Raw genomic sequence first — 21038 nt, 5'->3', positions numbered from 1 at the left:
CTCTAGAGAACCACCTAATAAAACAGCCCCAACTGACACTCCTCATTAGCTTTTCCACCGATCCCAAGGCAGTATTTAAAGTGACAGTGTCCCTCTTTTTGGCCTGAATTTATCTGCTGGCTAATGCCTGAGGGTCTAATTAGCTTAGCATTATTAGTCTTATTCAGATAAGCTGCATTTCCTAACAGCTTGATTCCAACTTGTAAAAAGTAATTGGAAGTCTGCAAACCCTGTGCTCTAACCTGCTTGATTGTGCCTTTTAGCCAAAATCATGTAATTTACAAAAAATGATCCTTCCCCCGTTTTTTTTAATTGAGCTTTTTTGTCTAGTGAAACATTGTGTGCTTCTTCTGCTGAAATCCTGGCTGTATTGTTGTGTTTCAGACCTCAGCCGTATCCTTTGTACAATCGCCAGGGAGAGATCAAATTTTAATTTCATAATTACTTCATGAGAAAGCAACCTTTTCCCCAGTCATGCCTGATATTAATTTCCTTCCAGCAACTTACATTTTCATAATTTAATGATTATGGGGCACCTTTGCAGCACTGGGCCTTTCTGGAGGAGAGAGAGGATATAATTTTTGCAGCAGAAACCATCATCCGCAGTCACTTGCCTTGCTTTCTGTGTCTGTGCTCTTGTGTCTCGCTGCAAGGTGGCAGGGAGCGGGAGGTGCACACAGCTAGAGCAGCTTGCTGGGCTGTGCCTGGGTGTCGGGGGGCACAGCTCTGCAATGATGAATGGCTGTTTGCAATGTGCATGTTATGCATCTTTTCAAGATTTGCAGCCCTCGCTGCAGGAGCAGCGGGAGGTGAGAGCTGACCGGCTGTGTACAGCACGTCTCCTGACAGTGATGAATGGCTCTTTCCCCCAAGTGTGCACATGCCACAGGAGCTGAGCCAGTGTCTTTGGGGCAGGAGAAAGCAGAAACAGGAAAATAATACTGCTGCAACAAAAGAGAAAACTTAAGTCTAGAGTAAAGCTCTTTGTAAACAGCCTCTCTGGGGCTAAATGGGAGTGATAAGCGTGAAGTTCGTCTGAGTCATGTCCTGCAAGAGCATCTTCTTCTGGAAACAGTGCATCTAAGAGCTGTCCCTACATGGCTGTGCCTCTCCACTTGGGCTTTGCCTTGGTGTGGAATCAGGTGCCACATACGCAAGGGCAAACAAAAGGGTCCCACTCTGTTTCATCAGAAGGAAACTAAACTGGAACGAGATAATCTTCAATCTGAATACCCAAGCAAAAACAGCCCTTCTTTCTGATAAGGTGAAGTCTCTTTCCACACTCATGCTTTCTCTGGCTTCCCCATCTGCACAAATTTGACATAACCTCAGCTGGGTCCATAGAAGTTCTCTTTCTTTTCCTTGTTACCCAAGATTGATTTATGGCTCTGCTTCTGGCCGAGAGAAGGCCCCTTGCTCCTTGGAGGAGTTTGAGCACTGCTGTGGATTGGTGAGGTCTCTGCTTGCTGTCTCACTGCCTCTTCCATCCTGCACTTCAGAGATCTTTCCCAGAAGAATTTGCTTTGTCAATCTGTCTTAATATCAATTTCCTTTGCTTCCAGAGGATACCAGCTAGCGAGTGTGGAGCGGGTACTGTGAGTTTAACACGCAGCCTTTCTCCCATCTGCCTCAAAACATCCTTTTAACAAGAAATACAGCAAAATACAAATTTACAAATGGTGTTTCTGTCCCTAAGAGTGCACTCCAGTGCACTCAACCCATAGAGTGTTAACAGCCCACTTCCCTTACCCCTCTATCTCCAGAGTAAATTGCTGACAAACCTTCCTGTTTGTCTTTTAAGAGTAAAAGAAATGAAATTTTAAGAAGTGTTTAAGGCAGCAACTTCACTGGGGGAAAAAAAAAGACTCGGCCTGCTGAGTCTGTTGTAGAAGGTGAACCTGCTTGATGTGCAGCTGCAATATCTGCACACAGGTTCTGTCACTCACTAGTGGAAGCTCAACAGCTCACAAGCTGTGAATGAGAACACTTGCAATACTCTTGCTCTGTCCCTCCCAGCCTCCTGAGCACAAAAGCAGTAAGGGAGATTGCTTTTAAATATCTTCATAATTTTTTTTCCCTGATTTATCCTTTTTTGGTCAAGGACTTCTCTAAATACTTGAGATGCTTGACAATCCTGTCCCTAACTTTTCTTCTACCACTTTCTTTTAATGCTCCATTAGAGGTGAATAGACTAAAAAGTCAGCCACATTCCAGGAAATGCCTGAAGAGATTCTGGTGCTTTAGTCTTTAAACTAAGCTGGCCAAGATGGATAGTTCATTTTGCTTAGGAATTACTTCCACAGGAATATATGGTGCTGGTGCTCTCTGAAGTCCCGACTCCATCTTAGGACTGTACACAGCAGTGAAGGCTCCCTGGAGGTCCAAGGCTCACAAACTAGTCTGATTTGACCAAACCAGAGATCATACGTGTGTACAAGTCAAGCTGAGATACTTTGTATATTTTTGATTTGTAGATTGGTAGACAGAACTGGGATTTACAAAATGAAGCATTATATACTTTCAGGTTCATAAAAAGGTGTTTCTGAATTTTCTGGTAATAATGAGTGTTTTAAAACTTGTATGTTTTCCTCTTTACTTGAAAGAAGGCCTGTGAGATTATCTTGGTTAGGGTAGATCTTCCCCTAAAAACAATTTTGTGCACATGTGCTTGTGCATCAGTCTTTAATTGATTTGGCTTTGCCATCATCTTTTCTCTTAATAAACACTGCTATAGTTTGTGTGCTTTAATTATCTTTGTTTATTGTAATTTTGTTTCATTAAACTATGTGTCAGATGAGCAATAGGGGAAAGATACTGAGACTGAACTTCAGAGCTAACCTATCTAGAGGGTACTTAGTATCAGACAGTGCGGTCTGGATTTAAAGGTCCTGACTCTGCAGAAGCACAAGTGTAAGGACATTTTTAAGATTATGGCTTAGTTGAGACATAAATTGTATAATTTTCAGTGGCTCTGTGCCTAACCTGCACTGCACATCTTTTCTTCTTGATAGTAAGCATGCACTTTACAGTGGTTAGATACCTGTAGTTCAACAGACGGTACAGATGAACAGTTGCTTTTGGACTGGTGATTTAAGCTGTTACCCAAAGGGTGAGCTCCATTCCACTGATTACTTGTGTGGGAGGGAAAAAAAAGAAAGAGTTTCCATCAAGTTTTGTGTTGCTCAAATATTAATATGTGATTTTCTGTTGGTATGACCAAAGAAAGTTGAGCTTGAGAAGGAGGTTGTTTGGATATCTGGGGTAGTTTTGTTGTGAGTTGGGTTATTTTGGGTGGGGACGAGAGTAGGGGCAGGTGGAGGGTGTATGGGGATAGCCCTAGGTTTGGGGTTTTTTAGAGTGGTAGTAAAGCAGTGCTAGAAATACACGAAATCTACAGACCTGTCTCCGAGATGCCTTTAGCCTTGTACTCAGTATGAACTAGGACTTCTGTGAAGCAGTAGTACTTTCTCTTGGTTGCTTGCCAGAAGTAGGTTTATTCTATGCTTCAAGCTAAAGCCCTTTGATGATGATTTTCTTTGCTCTTCCTTAGGTTTAATTCTCAGTTTACTATTAGGTGTCACAAGCAGAGATGTGAAACACAGACAAACTTTCTAAAGCCAAGTGCCATGGAAAAGCAGAGCACAGAGTCTGGATTCCCCTGTCATGCACAGAACTGAACCTTCCAGGTCAGGGTAGATTGTGTTTTCAACACCATCTGTTGTGCCTGGGGATGCCAACACAATGCTTTTCATGACCAATAACCTTACACAGTTTGCCATGAAATGAACTGGAATGTAGATTTTGGTTTTAGTCATGAACTTTTGCTCTTATGTGAATTTGTATGTGCTTTCAGAAGGCCAATTTTAAGAACAACTTATATGGCAGAAGAACTCATAACACATGTAAGACATTATCTAGGATTTTGGCTCTTAAATTTGCATATGGGAGCTGACTGGTTTTTCAAGTTCTGACCCAGCAATATGTAGGTAACTTTGATAATCTTTCATTTAAAGAGTGCTAAAGCACTGCTAATGACCTCAACACTGTAAGAAACTTCTTCTGTAGATTGTGTTGTGCATTTAGTAGCTCTTGGTTATTTTTTCACCGTGAATTTAGAGCAGATTCCAGTTAGCATATGAGTAACATCATGTCAGTGCTAGTTCTTTTGTTCTGACATCTCTTTTGGCTCCTGGTGCGATTTGGCCCGGTTTTCCAAAATGTTGATCCTGAGTCCAAATGTAACTTTGTGGGTGGTACATATGTCAAGGCCTAGTTCAGTATTTTTGGACAGCAGTAGCATTTCATAATTCTTTTGAAATGAAAAGAAGAAACGAAGTTAACTGAAAAAAATGCAGCTAGATCTAGCTGGGCATGAGCTTGCCTTTTCTACTCCCCACTGCTCCCCCTGTTTTTCCATTTGGAAAAACAGAGGCTTACGTGGCAAAAGCACTTAACAAGCTTTAGGCTCATTCAGATCTGGAAGCAATAGCATTGCCTTGTCTTTATAACCTTTCTTGTCATGCCCTAGCGGCCACCAAAACCTCCTGGGATGTGGACAAGGAAGACAGGAAGAGGGGAAGGTTGCAACGCTGTGTTGTTAAAACAGTGAGCTGGGCTGAATTACACAGAGGGCTGAATAAGACCATGCTGGCACTAAGAGAGCCAAACCACCCTCTCAAGTTCTCTGTAGGTCTGTGTTTGATATACCTACTGCCATATTATATCTTTATATACGGTAGACAGAAGTATAAATGCAACTTTATTACATAAAATCAAGATAAATAGTCCAGAAGGTTGTAGTCTGTGTGAAATAAACCCACATACAAAATACAGGAGGTTTCACAGGGCATAAATTAAAATGAACTTCATATCTTCTTTCCGTCTGCCCAGTGCAGTTGCTGAGTTGTTAGCTGAAAAGCTGTGCTTCATGCTTCTCTTGCAGCAAACCACACACTAGTATATTATTAATTCTGTTTCTCTAGTAACGCAGGACATAGGTACTTTTCTAAAGTGTCTCAGGTTGCTTTTCAGTGTGTCTGTGCTACCTCCGCTGCTGTGGTTGCAGTTCTGAGCATTGTCTTTTAAGTGCTGATAATTTTTCAGGCAATAGCAACAACAACAGTAAAAGCACATTTGAGATGAGTATGACACCCAAGTTCTAAGCCCAAGAGGTGACAGGCTTTGAGAAACCACAAAATAAATCACTGTAGCTCTCTGGGGCTCCCTCACTTAGTTGCATGGCTTCAGGAGGTCATAGGCTAGTCAGCTGCTCTCCATAATCTGCTGATGGAACAAGTTAGCTGTAGCCCTTGGAACATGGCCTCCCCCAATGTTCTTAACCGTGGTGTCACAGTTGGAGGCCTGAGGGACAGTGGTTTTTGTAATGGTTCCATAAAAGAAGCTGGACTCAGCAGTGGGGACCATTCTTTGGAAGGACACTGGCCTAAATTATACTTTTTTCCCTTCTTCCTAAAGCACAGTCAGTGTGAGGTGTTGTGCAGGAGAATATAAGGAGGAAGAGGAGAGAGGGAAAAAAGCTTGGTCCCTGTTTTTGTCAACTTACAGTGTAGTGTAAAGGGAGGGCTTTGGTCTTAAATATTTGCAGTTCCCTTGCAGATAATATAGTCTGTGTGTAAAGAATGGGCTTGTTTTTTCCTTTAAAAATGGGGCTGCAAGTAGTTAAGTCACATCATCTTAGTTTTGTTTGCTATTTTAACAAATATGTACAACAGTGTGAACAGCTGATGGTTGTCTTCTTAGGCTTGTGGCTTGATTAGTCATTTGACTGATGCCCACAATGGACTCAGCTGATACCCGTTTTCTTGGTGTCAGAGCACAACTGGCTCTATGCAAGGCATAGCTCGGACTCCTCAGGGATGTTTTCCCAGGGCTTCCAGTACTGTAGGTCCATTTGGAAGCTGTTCATGAGTAGTCAGAAACGGTACAATTTTTGCTCTACATTCAAACCAGGATATCCAAGTTAGTGAGTGAGGCAGAGGTATTTGTTGGAAACAAAGGAAGGAACAAGAGCAAAGTGCATGACTGACTCCTCCTTCCCAACTAAATGCTATTTCAGGATTTAAACATCAGGGCAGTATTATCATGCTGGCGACTTGTAGTAATTTGTGTCTTTTTGTCTGGGTTAAGAGCTAATTTATTTGCCCTCCCCAGTACAGAATGCCATTTGAATGCCTTCGCTGTATTGTCTCTTAGAGAGATGGCCAAATATTATGGTTATATATTCTAAGATATTCTTGACTACATGAAGGACCCTCTGTAATTTGCAAACCTCACCTAGTTTCATTTTGGGATGTCATACATAGTAATGTTTTGTAGTATGGGAGAGGAGTCCTCCACTAGTGTTTCTTCTATGCATTTTGGTTGCTTTTCTCTTTTTTGTTGGTTCTTCCCTTACCTCCAAAACCCTAATATGATCCCTTCCTGTGATTACTGGGAAATGTAAAGGCAGGGCTTAAATGTCTATGCAACTCTCAATAAGTCCAAGGCTTGCCTGGGTGATGCAACATACACAGCACCATTTATTGATCCCAGGCCTGTGCCATATTTTGGTGAAGCAGGGGGCAGTTTGATTACAATATAGGATTTCACCCTTAATTTTTAATATCCTGCTGGTTTAGGTCACAGCCTTAACATTGCTTAAACTTCATCCTGTGTGACTCCCTGGAGCTCAGGCAGCCGTCCCAGAGAGCTGGAGAGCTACACAGCAGGGGTTGGCAGTGGCTGGCAGGGGACCTGCCCAGCACCTGCCCTCCCCCTCCCGTTTGTGCACTTGGGGTGCTTTTGGTATCACCCCGAGGGCTTAGGGCATGGATTGGCCAGGAGGGAAGCACAACATGCCAGGAAAGGCTGAGGAAGGATGATTTTGTATGACAGGAAGCATGCCCCTCTGGGGCAACGTACCTTAGCCAAAAAGGTATCCCAGCACCTGAGCTCAAGCATGTATTATACAAACCACAGGACTCTACAGCTTATGAGAATGACTGTCATCTTCTGTTGTTTTTTTTTTTTTTATTTCTCACTGGCAAAATTGCTAACCTTCTTGCCTCATCAGTGTCAAGAGCTGGATGTGTAAAAGGTAGAGTACGCAGGCATGCGGTAAACAGAATCAGAGCATGAGCATTTCCTTCGCTTGTCTCTTGTCCATGGGAAAGCTGCTGTGAAATGTGAAACCTCTGACAACCTTGAATGTTGCAGCCAACGTCAAGTGAGCACTAAATATCCTAATACTTCAGCACATGAAGCTTGTCTTGGTTTCTGCGGTCCTGGAGGGTGAGAACAGGATCAGAAAGCTGTTTTACACCATCTGTACACGTCCTGTTGTTGCTCATGTTTCACATTAACAGTGTGAATCTAGGCATTGGTTAGTTTCTTGATGGGTTTGGGGTTGTTTTGTTTGAGTCTTTTTTATTTGGTTGGATTTGGGTTTTTTTATGACACTGTATTATGGTATAGCTGGTACCATATCCAACAATATCTTAACTTGATTAGGATGTTATTCCAGCTCACCTCTTTCTCTGCAATCAGTGGAGCAGCCTGTCATGTTAGATATTTTCTCATCTTCACTTTTCCTTTTGGTGAAATGGATAATTACTTACAGAAAACCTTCCTGCAGAAGAAGAAATTTCCATTTTGGTTCAAAGACAGAGTCCCTAGGAAAAATAATCTTATTTTTTTCCCCTTTTTTGAAATCACAGCTGCTTGTTTCAGGGCACTGGGTCACTAATTGAGTGCAAGCTTCATAAATGTTGTTTGTCCTCCCCCCACAGGGCATACAAAACCATTGAGGAAGATGACTTGAAGTTTCCCCTTATATATGGAGAAGGCAAGAAGGTGGGCATGTTTGCTTTCCTCAGACCAAAGGAAGAAGGAATTCTGTGCTGTTTACCACTCAGTTTAGCCCGTGGCAGTTCAGTGTTTTCCACTCAGTATCTCTTTATTTTATCGTTTTGACAGCTTGAAAGAATATCTTGGTTCTGTCATAAATCACTCTCATGTCTGGGGGGTGGTGGGGGGAGCTCAACATACTAGAAAACATTTTACAGCAAACATAGTCATTTGTTGTTTAGTTCGCTTTTGTTTTTCTTTCATTGTAAATAGGCTACAATGCGACTGTCTGAAGTAATTTATTTTAAATGTTCCTGTTTCATTGTAAAATATAACTAGAACAAAGCAGGAAGATATTTAATAGTGCTCTGAGATGCAAAACTCTAATTTAGGAAAGGGGGGGATCAGGGCAGGATTTGTCAGGTATAACACCCCTTAACGTTATCTTCTTCAGCTAGTGTATGTGAACTCCCTGTTGAATTTTGCTGATGTGTGAAGGCTGATAGTTGAAAGGGAGAAACACTGTTCTGTTTGGTATACTTTGTTTTCAGCTCTGTGATTAAGAACAGTGAGATCATTAGTGTTGGTCCCAGCAAGCTTGGCTGGATGCAGCAGTAGGATCAATATAAGGATGCAGTGGTGTCAGTTTGCTGATATTGGTATGCTTGCTGTGTTTCTAAATAGTGCTTTCTTGCTGCATTAGGTTCTTACCTCAATGCAAAAATAGACACTCTTCAAAATTAGTCCATGTTTTGAAGGTTCAGACCTGCAGCTTATCTGTGAATTTGGTTAGGTTTGTAATTATTTGCAAAATGTTTCATGCACATCTTTTTCATTAACTTTCTTATGGCCCTATGAAGCCAGGAGTTACTGAGGCAAAATGATTCTGAGTCAGTTGCTCACTGTTTTTGATGCTGAGCTCCCTTGATCAGAAGCTGCTGTGGCTAAGCTCGAGTTTGGGGAAAGTGATCTGCCCGGCACAGAGAGCAGGCGTCCCTGGGAGGCTGAAGGCCTGGTCAGTCTTAGAGAAGCTTTAATGAAGGAGAGCCCAGAACCTCTTGGGACCCCACTCATGCCACAGAGGAAGGTGCTGGGGGAAGGAAGGGGTAGACATGAGGGAACTGCAGACCTGCTGTAGAGTGACTCTGCCTAGAAGAGAGCACTGTGGTCAGTGCTGCTGTCACCTGTGTGTTCAGCAATTTAGGGTGGCCTTTGGCACTTTTCCCTGGTGAAGGGAATACACAACAATATGCCAATAGGAAGGTGCCACAGATTCCTTATGTGAGTAATTAAGCTCCTTATCCTCTTTATAAAACCTATACTAACAGTTTAATAATGCTGAAGGAATGCTCTCATAGACTGGTGTGGACAGTGAGGTGACTGAGTTAGGTTTCCATAGTCCCAGTACCTTAGAGATGGTGACTGAGTAGGATGTGGATGAAAACAAAGCTTAGAATAAGGAGAAAAATGGAGATGGCACGAGTGTGAAAAGCTTTGATGTTGATTAGCTATGTTAAGTCTAGAGTTACTGGGAGAGAAATCCCTAACTGTAGCAGTTACAGATTAAGAATGTTATCTCATTCCCTATTGACACAGTCCATGTAACAAGATTTTATCCCATTGCTTTTCTTTTTTTGCAGGCTCGGGTTATGGCAACAATTGGAGTGACCCGAGGACTGGGAGATCATGACCTGAAAGTGCACGACTCCAATATATACATCAAACCTTTCCTGTCCTCATCTCCTGAGGTAAAACAGCCAAAGTTCAACTGTCTGATTTGTGGGAGGGAAATAAATTACTTAGTGTGTTTATTTGTTCTTCTCAAATCATCCATTCTGATTGTGGTCCAGTCTAGGTAACATGCTGCTGTTTCCAAAGGTGCAGCACAATAGTAACATCCACATAGTAGGAACTAAGTTCATAGTAGATTCTAAATTCCCTAAGTTTAGTGTGCCCTTGCTCTGATTGCTCCACATCCCTGCAGAGCACTGATTCCTTCTCACTCCCTGTTCTATGGTTATCCTGTAGCCTTGCCATTCAGTGTGACAGACGCCCATCTCTCCTCCCACCTTCACATGCTCCAACTCCTGTCAAGGCCTAGATCATGCTGCCTTCACAGAAGACGTAAATCTTTGTACTGCAGAAGGGATGTCTTCCACAGCAGTGTAATGTCTTGCATTATACAGAGGATACCAGATCAGCTCTTAAGCAGGAAAATGCCAAGAGCCATAGGAAGGGTACTTTATGCTTCCATCTGTCTGCCCCTTAACCTTCAGTTCTTAATTCTTTTGATAGTTTTGTGCCAACACCAAATAATGAGAGTGTGCATTCCCAAATGATGGTGTAATGAGGAGATTATGGGGCATTTGGCTTAAGGGTAGTTTTAAATGCCTCCTTCATTTTGAATTGCCTCATCCCAAGCAATTCCACCCAATTTTTTACCACTGGAGACCTTGCAGTGAAGGATATCAAGCCTTCCAAAGAGATTTGAATGTATTTGTTAACAAGGAACATGCAAGCCTTGCTTTTTTTTCTCCCACTGTAACTGCATTTCTGTTACTATGTCAAGGAACAGATGTCACATATTTTCCATAAAATATTAAGCAAATGATGACAGCACAAAAAGAGGCAGCTTTGCTTCCATGGCCCAAATGCTGAAAACTGTCCATTGTCAACTGGATTGCCAAAGTTTTAACCATACCCAGTATTTGACCTTGAATTTATCACTTGCCATGGCAGTATGAGAGAAAACACACAAATAACATCATACTGCTAGGAAGGAACCAAATTATTAAATTAACCTTGCATGGAACATCTCTAAGACAAATTTGTCATGAATGAGTGTTTCAGGTTTCTCAAAGAATCATCAGCAAAGGTATCAGCAAAAGCAGGTTTAATATTAAAGTGAAAGCACAACAGTTTGTTGGCAGGGTTCACTCTACTACTTACTAGATGGTTGAAGCACACAGAGAAAAAATTGGACTGAAATCCAAAATCAATCAATCTGAAACTAAAGTCAACCAAAAATTATCTATGTGGGGGCTGGGGACAAAAAAGGTTAAGGATAAGGGAAAGGGTAAGGATAAAAAGGAGTAAGGGAGACCCTTCTGTTGAGTCACAAGGTTCAGAGTAGACTCCCTTGTTAAACTTATCCCCAGACTTGACTGCTTGACTAAAGGTTTTAACAACACTTAACTAATAGCTGAATTTAAACAATTTAACGAAATTGTTTAAACAAAAGATTCTATAGAATTTACTGTAAGCACAGCAGTAACTGACTTATAGGCTTAACTTACTTACGAATCTAACATATTTAAGAATCTAAGAGAGCAACATTCCTAGCACCTTTGCTATTGCATATTCACACTCATACATACTCAGGCCTGAAAGAGTATGTACACACGCTGCTGTGGTCCAGGGGAGCTCAAAGGGTCTCACTTGGAACCACTGTTTATAGGGTTGCAAGAAAGTTGGCTTTAGTCACAGTAATTTACCATTCTGGCTGCAATTTGGGTTGGTAACTTTCTCTGAAAGTTTGATAACTTGTTATAATGTTGTTCCATTTGGGTTGTTATTCAGGTAAGAATAAATTTCCAAGGCCGTTCGAAAAAATAGGAGCTCGTTAGACAGCACAAGTTCCTGGGAGCAGACAGTGTTTCTGATAAGCTCAAGAGGAGCTCAGCCCAGGTGCTGTTCATCAAGGCCAAGGCCTGACAGCATTTCTGAGATCATAGTGGCCCGAGGAGGGGCAGGGAGGAAGGATGCACCACCACAATCCACCCCACGACTAAAGGCAATCTGGCTTACTCCACAGAGTGGCAGTGTGGTCTCTTCTTGCCTCTGTGCCTATAAACAGAGATATAAAATTTACATATAATTATGATATGGAAATTATATATTAAAATTCCAATTAGAAAAACAAAAATTAAAGAAATGCTAAGAGATTCCAGCCCTGAAGAAAAGAGGGAGCTCTCCAGGCAGCCCCTTCTTCATGTTTCCTTGCTCTCAATTGTGTATTTCCCCCTCTCCCCCTTTGAATGTGTGGTGTCCCTCACTTGAGACCTGCTCCTTTTCCCCTCAGCCCAGCAGGCAGGAGCTCTGCCCTCATCACTGTGATGGATTTGTTTAATGCCAGAAAAATGATGCAATTCTACTTATTTATTTTTCTTTCTGGCATGCTGAGACCCAGTGTTTCTGGGATACGTAATGGCTGCAGCACAGCATCCCAGCAGTATCATCTCTGCCAATTGCTGCTGCAGTATTTGTGTGTGTCTATAAACCAAAGCTTCTCATGGGCTTTTCTGATGTGTGGGGAATGTGTCTGTACGTGTTCAAATTCTGGAATATGACATCCAGTTCATATGCTAGCCACGTTTTGGGTTCTCTTAACTGCTTTGCAAAAGGGAAGCAAAACTGGCTTTGTTTCCACATCCTCTTCACAGCTAAATTCGGCAGAAATGTATGAGGGCAGGAGGAGGAAAGACAGAGCACCAGCCACCTGAATTTAGAGATACTGGCAAAAAACCCCGAGTATTATTAGGAAGTGGCATATGCTCTAGCTTGCATTCCATTGCACCTCCTCCTCTTAATCATCTCTTCCTTCTCTTCCTAGAGAGAGCCCAGTGCTTTAACTCATGTTTTTCCCTGACTTGTTCTGTCCAAACATGGGCAGCGCACCTTGCACAGAAACCAGCATTAAGAAACATCTTTATTCTGCCATCTGGGAGGCTTGGCACTTGGAAGCAAAGGCAGTGGCATCAAGCAACAGTCATATTTGGTCCCTGTGCAGCATTGGATTTTGAATTGTTTATATAGAGGTAGAGAAGCACAATGTGTGGTTTCCAGACCTGGAAAAGGGGAGGCACAGGAAATTAAAGTGCAGAGTGGGTTGTGACAGAGGGAGGATCCAAGTCCTCTGGCTTCTGTTTCTGTGCCATAATTACTGTGTCCTTTCTCAAGTAAGGGGCAGTGTGGTGAGTTTTCAGAACAATTTGCTTCCAGCGTGACAAAGCTCTTCTATGTCATATCCACCAAAATTTAGCTCAAGGAAAGGTAAACATCCCTTAGACTACATCCAGAAATAGGCATATAATAGTAATTTGAGGGTGGTGTGAAATGATACTTTGATAGAGTGCCAGGCTATGGGAGGAGAAGTCATGCAGCCAAGACTGACGAATGTAATCAGTATTCAGTGGCTCAGCTGTTATGAGACCAGATTTGGAGGACTTCTGCAGGTTGGTGAGCTCTAGAGATTTGAACCTCTCATAATGAACTGAAGTAGCACAAAGCAGGCAAGCCATGGCTGAGGCTCTCTGGCATGGAATTAAATATTTATTTTTCATAATGGAACAGTCAATTTGAAAGCTTTCAGCAGGAAATTCTGCTTTTCAAAGCTTAGCAAGAGCCACCTTGTTGCAGATGAAAAGCAGAATTTCATCCTGAAATTTTTTGAATGGCAGCTCAGCTATTTGGTGGGGAGAGATGTGGATCTGATGGCAGCATTTGGCCTTTGCCAGCAATGAACTAAAAGCCAGCCACCACAGCAAATGATAAAGAAGGATAATGAAGGAGAATTTTTCTTGTTCCATTGTGTTACTAAAATCTTTCTGACATCTCCACAAATATGTCCAAAGAGACCACTTTAGATTCACACCTGCCTTCTGGAGAAATCCCCAGGAATTATGCCATTGAAAGGAACGAGTAAGGCAAATACATAGAGAAGTACAGTGCGATCAAAGGGAGTCAAGGTGGCTTTAGGAAGCTAACATCACACCGTAGTGGCTTCAGGTCCTTGAGATTATGTCTACAAGAGAATTAAAAAATAATAATAAATGCAGCTGATGCTCTTGCATGAGCACTTTGATTTCTCAGAAAACATTTGAGAAACCGTTCTGCATCACAGGTTATTAATATAAAAGATATGAAGCTACAGACTAAGTGGAAAGTTGGCACAGTCTACTGGAAATTGGCTAACGGGCAGGAAACAAAGGGTGGCAGTAAAAAGCTAAAAGGAGATTAATTGGTGAATGCTGCAGGGAACAGTGTTGGGACCCACTTTTTATTATTTACATATAAATTACTTGGAGGGTGGTATTGAAAGATCTCATCATTTGCCAGCAAAGCTACACTGGGTAACACTGCACATAAAAAGGATGATACAATTTAAAAAGGGCTTTATTTATTGAAGTAGCTGGGTTGATCAATAGTGCAGGCAAGTGAATGCAGGCTGTTGTTTAGCTGGAATTCCCCTGAGGCCTGCTGCTGAGGAGCACCTCAGGTGGCTGCAGGCTCACATGTCACTGTTGTGAGCGGTTTTCCAGCCACAGGGACTTTCGTTTGCTGCCTCTTAAAAACAACCCTGGTGAACAGGGCACAGTGCCTTCGCAGGGCTGCCGTCCTTTGCAGCAGCCAAAGGCAGGGTTTGTCCAGTGGGTAGATCTGTTTGAAATGTAAATAAAAACCAGCTCACCTGTTTGTTCATTGCTTGCCCAGAGTGGTTTTCTCAATGCTCTTGACTGCATGTAGGTAGTATGTAATATGAGAAACAAATACCTGGCTGAAAGACATTAATTGACAAACTGCATAATGCATGTTCAGAAAGATGTGTGACTGTGGGCTCTAGTGGTGTGTATGCCCTGTTACCTGTCAGCAGATCTGTAAGTACTAGTCAAGTTAACTAGTATTATCCTATCTATAGGATGTAAGGGTAACCCAGTGCTTATTGTAGTGGCTTCATGGCTGGCTGTGCTGCTGAGGTTCCTTGCAGTTTTTAGATTTTTTTGGTTGCTAATGTCAAGTTCAGCTAGTTAACAGGTCAGCTGCTTTACAACAATAAGACATCAGCAGATGGGAGAAGCACGATGACCAAACTGGGCTCCTTTCAGGGCAGCTGTGATACTCCACAGAGATTAATTTAAAGAGTGAGAAACTACCAGGGCAGCACAGAAGGGGCTGGTAGGCTGGAGGGAGTTGCTGAGAAGGCTCTCAGGACAGCATGGGAGGCCGAGGACACAAGTTCTGTGGGGCACTCCCAGGATTTATGTCTGGCTGCAGAAGCAGTGATTCACAAGGGAAAGACGGAAGATCCAAGATGGCATTGTTAGGAAATTTGTTGAGGGTGCTGCACTAGTTGAGGAAACCTCTGCACTGCTGGTCTTTGTCTGGCCCACTGTCACCTGCAGGAAGGAGCAAGGTTCTGCAATGCTGCTTTACAGAGCAGCTTTGCACAAACTTGTGTTACAGACAGAATGTTCCTTAAACCTCACTGTTTACTTTCCTGAAATATAGCTACAGGAAAGAGGCAGTCATTGAGAGGGTTTACTCTGGAATTTTAAAAAATAAAACAAAATAGTCATTTTCATTGCAATCATTGAGCTGCTTTTGGTCACATAAGATTTACAGGGCTGTAGGGTTCATTGCTGTTGCAGGCACTTAGGTAATTCCCTGCTTGTCTCCTCATATTTCAAAACTGTGGCATATCATACTCTCTCACCTTTTCTGTACAGTGTGGAGTGTGCCGTGGGTGCTGCACGGTGTGAGATGTGTGTGGGGTGGGTGTTCCGTGAGCCCTGCTGGGCTGAGCTGCTGTTCCACGTGCTTTGGAGGTGCTGCCCAGCCTGTGTGCCTCCAGGAGCTCTGCTGTCACACTGCTCCATGTCCAGCTGAAGGCACAGGGCGCTACTGCAAGAGACCCTCATTGACCTAAGTAAGAACTACAAGAAAGCTGCTGGCAGAAAAATGAAGGGTTAGGAGCTGGTTACTTTCTGCACCTGGACAAGGTGGTGTGTGAACATAACTTCACCCTGCAATAGACTGGACAGCTCTAACTCATTTTTGTCAGCAACGTATCAGGGGTACCTACAGCTGTATTTAAGAAATACAAGGCAAGACACAAAGAAAGGACTTAAGGTAACTGCAAGGCAGACAAAACTGCATTTCAGTGAACGTTTTGTTGCATGTCCAACTAGTCTTTGTATGCAACAGTCTTACCTCAAATTGCCCCAGGCTTGTCTCCTGTAACCTTGGCACTCTCTTTTCCTTAGTCTAGGGACTGGTCTAACACCTCACTGTTCTCTGCATCTCTTCTGACATCTAGTTTCTTCTCAACATATGCCTTTCTGCTGGAGGTGCCCAATTCACGAAGCTTGACCTTTTAGGAAGTACCCTTCTTCCTAGATTACACAAAAAACCCCAGTAACTGCATTTTTTTTCTGTTCCCCTAAAACAAAACATATTCTTGGTAAAGTGATCTCTTCTTGGTGTTGCTCTTGCATTTTGACCCACAGACTGGCTGCAGGTAGCTTTGAAAAGTTTCTCATCCGTCCCATTGCTGCTCCTCAGAGCACCAGACAAAATGGTTCATTTCAGGAGGATTCCAATCAGTGATGCATGGTTTTGCTTTCCCGCCTTCTACCCCACCTAAGCTGCAGAAAAGGCTTCTGTGGTATAGTATGTCCTTCGCCTGGGTTGGGATGTGCTTTTCCCAGCACAGATGTTTGAAGCTTGGTTAGCCCTACCAGGGGCTTGGTGCTGAATGCATCCTTGAGCATTAACTCTGATGCTTTCTCAAGTATTTGCTGGTCCCCAAGAGATCTGACCAGAACATGTGCTGCATATTGATGGTTGTGTTGGCTAACTTACCCTCCACACCCCAGTGATTTCTGAGTTGCAGCTCAGAAAACAGTGGGCTGTTAAGGCTGAACTAAATTCTGGAAGACAGGGACTATGACAGCTACTGATTTCTGTGCAATAAGCTTGAGATGAGAGGTGTGCTGCATATAGGGGTCTTTTCTATATTCCCACTCAAGTCTAAATAAGCAGATACACTCTAATGAAGAGAGTATCTTGCTTTGAATTTAATCCTCTCCAAAGTCCTTATTCAGCTGCTACCTTAGATAATGAAGTGAAGGTTACATTTTACAAATGACCTTCTTGTGCTTTTGAGTGAAAGGCGAGCTGGTAAGGATTAGCATCAGGTCTAGGTGATTTTTTTTAAATCTTTTTTTTTCCTCTGGTACTGGTTGAAGTCCCATAAAAGCATAATTACATTAAAAGGTCCAGGCATTTTATGTGCATTGCCTGCTCCATGGCTCCTAAGGGAAGAGTGCACCATGAGGGAGAATAAAACAGCTCATATTTTCTTGTTATGCCAAGTGCTTGTCCTGACTAACTGCGCTGTTAGTGGAGTCCAAGACTGGAGCAGGGTGCCTGATGAGGTGCACCGTTTCTGAATTTCAGTATAGGTGATGCTTTCCTCCTGTCTCCCTTACCGTGGCTGTTACAGTTCTTTCAAATTGTGGTTGTTGCTGTGGTAATGGAAGTTTCTCTGTGGGTCCTTCCTAATGGCTCCCCGTCACAACCTGGGAATTGCAGGCATTTCTCAACTGGAGTGTACTGGATGGGGAGTTACACCAAACTAAAGGCTTGTTAAAACACTTTCTATGGCCTTTGCTTGTATTCTGGCTCAGCTGATGGTTGCCTCACAGCAACCCCCACCATGACTGCCTCTGCCACTCCCAGCTTCTCTGGGAAGAGGGCAGTGGAAGTTGTTTTAAAGGCAGGATGTTAAGAGGTGCCAGCAGTGGTCAGCCTGACTGGGGCTGCAGACAGATGAGTTGAATCCAGTGGGTATTTTAATAGTGAAAAAAAGCTTCACTTTTGTGCAGATCTTGAATCGGTCTGTAGCTACTGAAATCCTAACAGATACATGAGACTGAGCAGTTTTTCTGCATTTCATGGAACCACTCGCTCAGGCAAAACTCGTGAGTTCAGCAGCTGCCTCAGGTTTAGAAAAGTGAATGCAATGCTGGCTGTCACACAGGCATTTCCTAACATGCAATCTGGCAGACTTAAATGGATCTGGACAAATAGTGAAAACAATTATTTGTGAATATTTTATAAAATATCAAAAATTCATCAAATAAATAATTCAGCTTCCATACAGCTAGTCCTGCCAATGCTAGGGAGGAGCCTCATGCACTGAAGCCAGGCTGCCGGGTGGGGGAGGCTTCAAGTGCTTCTGGCATCAGGCAGCACAGGGCTTTAGAGCCTGGCTTCAGAATGCTTGCATCCATCCCGGCTGCAGTTAGCACCTGAGCCATGCTGAGCTGCAGCAGGAAGGATTGCTGTGTGGAGGGCTGAATTGGAGACAGACTCCAGCAATGCCATGGGAGGTATTTCAGTGCCCTGGCTGAAACCTGATAAACTCACAGCCAAACTCAGCAGTTTCATGAACAGGTCTGACAATTGCCTCCTTCATGAATGTCTCTTGGGTTTTTTTCTTTTAGGTGCGAGTCTATGATCTCCTGCAGTATGAGCATGGGCCAGATGATGTTCTGATCCTTGCTACTGATGGACTCTGGGATGTGCTGTTAAATGAAGAAGTGGCAGAAGCTGTCACTAATTTTCTACCAAACTGTGACCCTGATGATCCCCACAGGTTCGTGCTCATCCCTGATTTTCCAGCTTCTCTATAGAAGATTACTTTCTGGTAACATATTTTTGTAGAAAGTATGATATAAATAACATTTGGGAAGCATGCAATACTTAAAAGAAGACATTTCTATAGGTTGGGTGGAGCCTCTACAGCAAACGTGAGCAATTGGAGCAGGGGCTCTATTATAACTCAGGAATGTCCACCTTCAAAGGAATAGGTGTGGGATCACAGCATCTTGGCATGGGATTCTGTTTGCTGTATGAGGTCCTGTGAAAACTGTAGGAGGATGGGGTCTTGGAAGACCATGGCAACAAGTCTCTCCTCCAGACAGTCCCTTAACACTAAAGATTGTTTCTCTGTAGGACATCCTCAGCATCTCCCTCTCTCTCCCACTGTGTATGTATATAAATACTGCACACTGTGGTTCCCACTCATTCCTAGTCATAGTGTGACCTTTAAACCCACCTTCCTTAGAGGATGCTCAGTGCTACCAGCTACAGGATGGGTGTAGTGACAAAATAGGTGGAAAGTCCAACTTGTGTTTCCTTTAATTAGATTATGCTTTATTTCACTATTTTAATCTACCTCATCCTCCTCATTTTTTCTATCTTTATCACCTCTTAGATCATCAGTTTCTGTCCTTAAACCATGATACAAACAAACAAGTTCCCAAACAACCATCTAGAGGCTATCTGCCTTGAGTGAGTCCATAGGTTTGTCTGCTACTGAGTTCAGTGTCACTGTGAATTAAAACTTTATGCCAGAGATCAGAGGTCTCTCGTTTGTAATCAGGACTGTGAAAGTGGAAAGAGCTTGATTTGTTCTTAGGGACTGCTCAGGAAGGGAAGTGTGTGTTGCTACTGAATTTAGGCCTGTCTACCACTGTGTTCTGCCCTCACCCTGGGCTGAGAGTGGGGAAAAGAGATTTTACACATCCCCAGTTGGTCTGTGGAAAGTGGAGTTTCAGAAATAGCTAAGACCCATCTCAAAATGCTTGCTGTTTCTCGTAGTTCTAAGTGGTCATCTTCACAGAGTCAGCCCTATTCTTCATCAACAAACAAGGTCACTGGGTATGGACACCTTGACAGTGACTTGGGTTTAAAGTGAGAACAGCTTCAAAATAACAGCAGTATTTTCTTGCGCTGACACTTACAAATACAGAATGCAAAAAAAAAGGTTTTGCTGCAATTGTCAGGAGAATGGAGGACTGACGATTATCACAAAGCTGCAACTGCAATATTTTGACTTTGCCCATCTCCTTATGCCAAAGATAAGATATGGTATGAATGACAGCCCTGGGCCATCTCTACTTCAGCAAGACATGCAGCTGTGTCTGCCCTTTCTCCAGGAGGAGATGAGATAGGATCAGTTAAGGGCACTTCAAGGGCATCTGGCAGTCTGCTATGCAGATGTGCCATTAATTTAAGGTAGGAGGAGATGAGCCATCCAACCTACTTTCAGTTATTACCTGACACCATTCAAAAATGCTATGGTGCTTTTGTTCTCGTTCCTGCACCACTGAGCCTCCTCCTGCAAAGACACCTGGTAACACGCAATACCTCTGTCCTGGCCTGTCTCCATTCTCATCTAGTATTTGGGAAAGGTTGGCCCTGCCTACCATCCTCACCAGTCCCATCTGTTATGAATACAGTCAGGGTGTGTTATGTCTATCTTGTTTCTTTTGGTCTTTACTAAGCTCATGGTGATGGCCACCATGATTGCTGCAGTAGGAAGCAGGATTCTTTGAGCTTTTTGACTTGTTAGGTGAGTCATTTTTCATTCATTTAAAACACTCAGAGCAATGAGAGACACAAAGAAAATTATATTTTCTTCGTTTTGTTCTAGATTTTGTGGTAATTGTGGGGAATTAGTCACTGTGCCAACATGAGTACCACACATTCCAGAACTGAGCCTGCTGTTTTTATAAACAGACACATTTATTGGTGTTTGAACAAACACATTTATTGGTGTTTGACCTACTGGTCTATGAATGGACATCTGAACTGAAAATAAATTTGTTCTTTTAAGCAACTTTGTGCCATATCATTTAGAGGCTTACAAATAGTTGTGGCAAGACCTTTCTCATGCTGGCATGCAAAGGGTAATTAGAGCAGTCCCTCATATAGTTTACAATGATATTTATGAAAATTACCTTTGTGAAATTGCTCTTGCTGCTTGGTTGTAAAGAATATTTAAAGGTTTTAAAGTACTGTGTGAGAGGTTTTACGTAATTATTTCACAGTGGTCTAAATGAGGTATAACTAATGAATTTACAGTAGCATTCGAGCTCAAGCTGTGGAGCTGCATTCATTCCTCTCACTAGTCAGGGACAGAAAAATCTCCTTTGCCGTATTACAAGTGTTATGTTTAAAGGAAATGTTATCCCAGAAAATGTCAGGTTCTGTGATAGGTGTAGTGACATAATCTGTGGTGAGGTGATCAGCTGAAAATGTAATATCTCTAGGGACGTAGAAAACGTGTTAGAATGTAAGAGCCTTGCACTCTGGGTTTGGTAGTGCTGTGATCCTCAGGAGAACCAACCTGTGGAGCAGCCCCTGTATCCACCTGACCCAGTAACCTACTTATTCCCTGACAGCAGTGGAAAAGGAAAAGGAAAAGGAAAAGGAAAAGGAAAAGGAAAAGGAAAAGGAAAAGGAAAGGAAAGGAAAGGAAAGGAAAGGAAAGGAAAGGAAAGGAAAGGAAAGGAAAGGAAAGGAAAGGAAAGGAAAGGGAAGGGAAGGGAAGGGAAGGGAAGGGA

General features: G+C 42.8%; 1 protein-coding gene across 2 annotated transcripts in view; it reads left to right on the top strand.

Moving 5' to 3' along the window:
* The window catches only part of PPM1H (protein phosphatase, Mg2+/Mn2+ dependent 1H), a 133847-nt gene that overhangs the window by 104507 nt on the left and 8302 nt on the right, over window positions 1–21038 (top strand). For both annotated transcript variants that reach the window (XM_068998278.1, XM_068998283.1), the window contains 3 exons: window positions 7788–7851; window positions 9486–9593; window positions 18132–18283. In XM_068998278.1, coding sequence (XP_068854379.1) covers window positions 7788–7851; window positions 9486–9593; window positions 18132–18283 — 324 coding nt within the window. The remainder of the gene's footprint in view (window positions 1–7787; window positions 7852–9485; window positions 9594–18131; window positions 18284–21038) is intronic.

Source organism: Aphelocoma coerulescens, chromosome 1A, assembly GCF_041296385.1.
Source record: "Aphelocoma coerulescens isolate FSJ_1873_10779 chromosome 1A, UR_Acoe_1.0, whole genome shotgun sequence".
Lineage (NCBI taxonomy): Eukaryota > Metazoa > Chordata > Aves > Passeriformes > Corvidae > Aphelocoma > Aphelocoma coerulescens.
This window is presented reverse-complemented; position numbering and strand designations above follow the sequence as displayed.